The sequence below is a fragment of the Haliaeetus leucocephalus genome, unplaced genomic scaffold (genome assembly GCF_000737465.1).
Source record: "Haliaeetus leucocephalus isolate CR32 unplaced genomic scaffold, Haliaeetus_leucocephalus-4.0 Scaffold656, whole genome shotgun sequence".
In the NCBI taxonomy this organism is placed as follows: Eukaryota; Metazoa; Chordata; class Aves; order Accipitriformes; family Accipitridae; genus Haliaeetus; species Haliaeetus leucocephalus.
This window is the reverse complement of record NW_010973092.1, coordinates 7,005,306-7,010,594: the sequence shown is the minus strand read 5'-3', so window position 1 is coordinate 7,010,594 and position 5,289 is coordinate 7,005,306. Positions and strand designations below refer to the sequence as shown.

The 5,289-nt window shown below is 61.4% G+C and overlaps 1 protein-coding gene across 1 annotated transcript in view; it reads left to right on the top strand.

Annotated features, from left to right (window-relative positions):
* TNIP1 (TNFAIP3 interacting protein 1) overlaps positions 1-2,256 on the top strand; it is a 21,223-nt gene extending 18,967 nt beyond the window's left edge. Inside the window, exon 7 of the mRNA XM_010579210.1 lies at positions 2,108-2,256. Within this exon, the coding sequence (XP_010577512.1) occupies positions 2,108-2,256 (149 nt within the window). The remainder of the gene's footprint in view (positions 1-2,107) is intronic.
* Positions 2,257-5,289: the final 3,033 nt, after the last annotated feature.

Sequence of the window (5,289 nt, the reverse complement as noted above, 5' to 3'; positions counted from 1 at the left end):
CACCTCGGCGTGGCAGGGACGTGGGACAGCCGCCAACACACGGGGCGGCCGCGTGTGCCGAGGGTTTATGCAATGCGTTCTTAGGAAGCGAGGACCTGGGGATTAAAAGGCGTTCGGTGTGGGAGAGGGGGCAGGTAATGTCCCCAGTCTGCGCAGGGCACCCAGGGGACAGGTCATCCCCGAGTGGGGTGCTGGGACCCGAAGAGCAGGGACCCAACCGCCCCAGCAGCGTCCCCCTGGGGAGGCTGGGCTGGGGGTCCCACGGCTGGGCTGCTCAGGCGTGGGGAAGGGTTGGTCGAGCTTCTCTTCTTTGCAACCCAACAAATTAGGGTGCTGCTAGAAGCAGGCCTGGAGCAGGGTCCCTCACGGGGGGGGTGCTGTGCCGGGGCTGGGGGGCTGTAGCCCCACAGTGACCCCACTGTGGCCAAGGGCAGGGCAAGCCTGTCTCTTTAGCCCTTGGCGTCCCCGGGGACAGGAGTTTCCAGGGCCCTGTTTGCATACCCGGGGAATGCAAACATTTACCCTGGGCTGGCTCCAAGGGAAATATCCGTGGTGAGGTGTAAATTCCCCGAAATCCTGCAAAAAAAAATTATTTGATGGCAGAATTAACTGGCTGGAGGGGAGCTGGGGGGTGCTGCGGTTTGGGGTGGGGGCTGGCCTGGAACAGAGGGCAGGACAGGGTGGCAGTGGGTGAGCCCCGGGGGGACCACGGGTGCCAGCACGAGGTTTGGCTTTACTAGAAAGCAGGGGCAGCCCTGCCAGGGTGCTGTCACTGAGCCGGCTGCCAGAGATGCCACCAGGGAAGGAGAGCAGGGCCATGGGCTTGGGGGAGGCTGGGAGCAATCTCCCATCCCATGTCCTTTGCCGGCAGGAACACCATGTCCTGGGAAAGGCTGATGTTGTCAGGCTCCAAGTGCAGCCTCGGCTGGTGTGGGAGGGCTGGGGGTCGTGTACGTCCCCCAGGCACCCGGGGAACCCACAGAGCAGGGGAGCTGCACTTCCCTCTGTCATGGGCAGCATCTCCCAAAGCTTTAAACCGGCACTGCTACTGGAGAAGTGTCTTAGCCCTGCCCTGGCATGGGTCCCCAAGCGGTGTAGGGTGCTCCCCAGGGTCCAGGCAAACCCCCAAGATGCTCAGCCGCTGCCTGGGGACTGCCCAGAGCCCAACACAACGTGCCAACGGCTGGGCTGGCCGCAGCGGTGCTCCGGTCACCCCTCACAGATGTGGCCATGGGTGGCACGAGGCGGCTCCTTCCCAAAACCGGAGAGGCTGTGGGAGCCAAAACCAGGGGCTCGACCCTCCCCACCCACTTCCCAGGCTCTGGGGAGATTTGGGGCCACAGGGTCGTGGGACTGCAGCTCCTGGCCAACATGCTGCTTGCACCTCGCTGCATCCTGCAGCCGACAGGGACTGGTACGTGCCCGGCATGGTGCCACACTCCCCAGCCAGCTCACGCTGCTGACCCCGGCCAGGGCTTGAGCCAACCCCCCGGGACAGAGCCAGGGAGCTGCATGAGGCTGCGCTCCCTGCCCTGCTAGTTCCCACCATGGGAACAGACACTCACTTCTAATTATATCCCCTAATTGACTGCGTGGGGCTTTGGTGGCTTTCCTGTGGTTAACAGGGCCTTGGGGGCCAGGAGGAGCAGTGCGGCACGTGCAGTGGTGGCACAGCGTGGTTGTGTCCCTGATCCCCACCACACGCAGGGCAAGGCTGCGCCAGTCCTGAATTGCGTTTTGCTAAAGTCAAAATAAAAATAAGGGATGCGTTTCTCCAAGTCCCCTCTCCTTGGGTCCTGGCACCGAATCTGCCTTGGTGGAGGTGGGGAATAGGGGAGGATTTAATGAGCTGCAGTCGATGGATCCTATCTCTGCCACTGAGCTTCCGTGGGACCCTGGGCATGTCACCCAGCGTCCCTGCTGTGCCGTGCCGTGCCGTGCCAGAGGCAGCATGGGAGAGCCGAGGGTGCCGGAGGCTCCAGCAAGACTGTCTGAGGGCAGCGTGCTGCTCCATCCTGCCAGATCGGGGTCCCCCACCCCAAATGGCAGGCATGCTGGGCGGGCTGACCCTCACGCGAACTTCCCTCCTCGATTGTTTTTCCACCAGAGCTGGGCTGGAGCTGGCTCCCGCCTGCTGCAGATGTTTGGCAGGAGTCCAGGGGCAGGAGGCCAGATGCTTCCAGCCCCCTGGCCGCCATGCTGCCGCTGCCACCACCCTCCCCAGCTGTCCCAGAGCCACGGGCCGGGGGCTGCTGAGACTTCCACGCCAGGCTGCAGGGCCATGGTGAGCACAGGGAATGTGAAACCGGAGGTGGGGACCACGTACTGCTGCTGGCTGAGCTTGTCCCAGAGCCAAGCAAGGAGCTTCTTCCACGCAGAGTGCTGGGGACGGTGGCGAGGGACTCAGGCAGCAGCAGGCAGCATCGCCCCGGCTGGCAGCAGCGCTGCTTTCCCTCTGGCAGCCTGGCACGGCATCAATGCTGGGGCAACCTCTGAACTTTTGTTCTAGGTGTGCAACGGGAGGCGCAAGCAAAACAAGCTCTGCCAGGCGAGAGGCCCCAGCTCCCCCAGCGCCAAGGCTTCCCCCATGCTGCTGTCTCCGTAGCTCGCCCAGATCTCACCGCTCTGCTCCAGCCCGTGTGATTCCGCAGGCGCTGCCGGGGTTTGACAGCAGCCTCCCCACTGGGCACGGTGCCCAGCACCCTTTGGAACAGGGACCCCCCCCTCCTCGAGTGCCCCCACACCCCCAGAGCTATGGCTGTGGCTGCTGCCCCCTCCAGCATCCCCATCCCTTCCTCTCTCAGGCAAAGATTTGCCCCCTGCAAAAATACCCCTGGCCCATTGCCCCCCACCCAAAGGGGACAGGGGCACACAGTGACTCACTGCTGCTGAGCAGGGGAGGGGAGACGGGTGGCCACCGAGTGCTGCTGCTGTCCCCTCCTGCATGAGGAGCCCCTCCAAGCGCTCTGACCCTGCGGGGCTTTGCTCAACCCCAAGGCTGGGGAAGGATGAGCCCACCGGCTGTGACGTTTGTGATGTGCTCCCGAAGACCCTGCTGCAGCCTGGAGCGCAGAGGGCGGTTTGGGACCCCATAAGCCTCCCTTTGGGGCCACAGGGCTTGTGTTTGGGTCCTGTATCAGCAGTTGCTCCAGACAATGCTTTCCCCACATCACCCAAGATATTTGGGGTCAGCTCCTGCTGCCCAATTGCCACTGGGGCTCCCCACAACCTTCTTGACAAGCCACAGGGTCCACCATTCCCTGTCTGGCAGGGATAAGGCAGCCGAGCCGGGTGCTTGCATCCCCAGCATGGCTCTCATCGCTGCCCAGAGGTGAGGTAAGAGCCAGCATCCTACATCACCTCATCACTGGGGCTGCCAGCATCCACCTCCCCCAGCAGCAGCCCCCGCGGGCCACAAGCCGGCTCCCGCCACGCTCCAGCTCCGCTGGCAGGGAACCATCCCCGGCGGATGCTGAATCACCTCGGCGTCTGCATCGCGCCTGCCTGCCACAGTGTCACCACTGCAGGGCCCGCTCCGCAACGGGCAGGAAAAGGCATTTTTCCTCGGCAAAACACCACGCAAATGCTGCCTCCGAGCTCCAACGCTGTTCAGGCACTGAAGCGAGGGCCGCGGGGAGATTTGCTTGTCTTGCTTAGTCCTGGAGGAGGAATTTCCAACTTGACAGTGTACATCAGTCTAAATCCATCCCTCCCATTTGCATGCTTTAAAAATGTCCTGGCTTCTCCCTGCTCTCCCCCCACCGCCATTTTGCTCTGTGCTGTTTGTTGTCATGTCTTTCCAAGGCTTTGCAATGCCTTTCCTGGAAATGTTTGCCGCGGGCTTGAAACTTCCCAGAAAACTCCTACCATGAAAGGAAACCTCTTGTACCCGCTGGATGCTCACAAAAAGGGGCACGGGGAGGTGGGAACAGCCACCAGGCATGGCTGCAGGGACGAGGGGGTTTGCATGCTTCTCCTCAGGTGTTTGGCTCCAAACCAGGCTTCCTTCTCAAACCACTCCAATATTTGTGGCTTCTTCCCTATTCCTCTTATAGCAAAGCTGCTCAGCTCCAGTTCCTGATGCCAGATGCCGCTGACCGTCCCCACACGTGACGGTGTCCCCAGGGAAGGGACACTGGGGTGGAGCACGAGGGGGCAGCAGAACTGGGGCTGCTCCCACCCAGCACAGCCATAATCTTCTCCAGCTGCCGTCACCGTGCCTTGCCAGCGAGGGAGGAAGAGAGAGAGAACAACAGGAAAATAACTCTGTTTTTTTGTCTCAAATTCTGCAACTTGAGAGGGGAGAGAGAGAGACAACAGCTCAAAACAGAAATTTGTTTCTGGGCCAGGCAAGGAATACATGTAAGCTCCCTTCCCAGCCCAACCACAGCCCACAGCTCCAGCGCAGGCATTTCTACTCCCTGGGGGCTGTGTACCCATGCTGGGCTCTCCCCCTGGGGAGGGAGGTGTTCGCCCAAGGTCCTGCTTCCCTGGGAATTGCCTGCCCCTCCAGCCCCAACACCAAAAGCAAACCCGATGCCGGCTGTTGTGGATCAAGCTGCATGGGGATGGGACACAGGGTTTTCAACACCGTGAGGCTGGTTGCTCTTTCCAGCAGAGAAAATGGGATTTAAACAATTCCCACCAGCATCACCGTAGTGTTTCCCCATATCCCAGACAGATTCATCTCATTATTCACGACCTTTCTCGCTGTGAGTCACCAGGATGCTGTTTCGGCCCCAGGACTTCTGCCACATGCCAGAGCCTGGCACGAGGCCACCGGGAGGGAGAGATGCCGATCACCCAAGCAGGAGAAAAGCAGCCGTCACTGCTGTCAGAAAGTTCCTGGAGATCCTTCCTGCTCACTGTCTGATGGCCACTGCTGCTATCGCAGCCAAATTTGGGTTTCCACCCCCGGAGCGTGGGGTGAGGCTAGCAGTGTGCCTCCCACGGGGCTGCGGCCACCGGGCTCAGAGGCTGGGCAAGAACCCTGGGGACCTCGAGCCAAGGCTGTACAGGAGGTCAGCGCAGGGAAGGTTTCTGGAGAGGCTGCAAAGTATCTCAGATCCTGTGCACAGGCACCCGGACACCATCTGTAGTGTGGACAGAGCTGCACAACACGCCCATGTACAAAGTCCATTTATTTCATAGCCGGGGCAATATAAGAGCTTATGTGGTCCCTTGCCACTGCCTGGGCACAAACCCCTCTGCTCCTCCCGCTTTGCCAGCCCAGGCAAGGGGTGCACCCCCCCCCCCCCAAAAGGGCCAGCAAGCCAGGCAAGCGGCAGG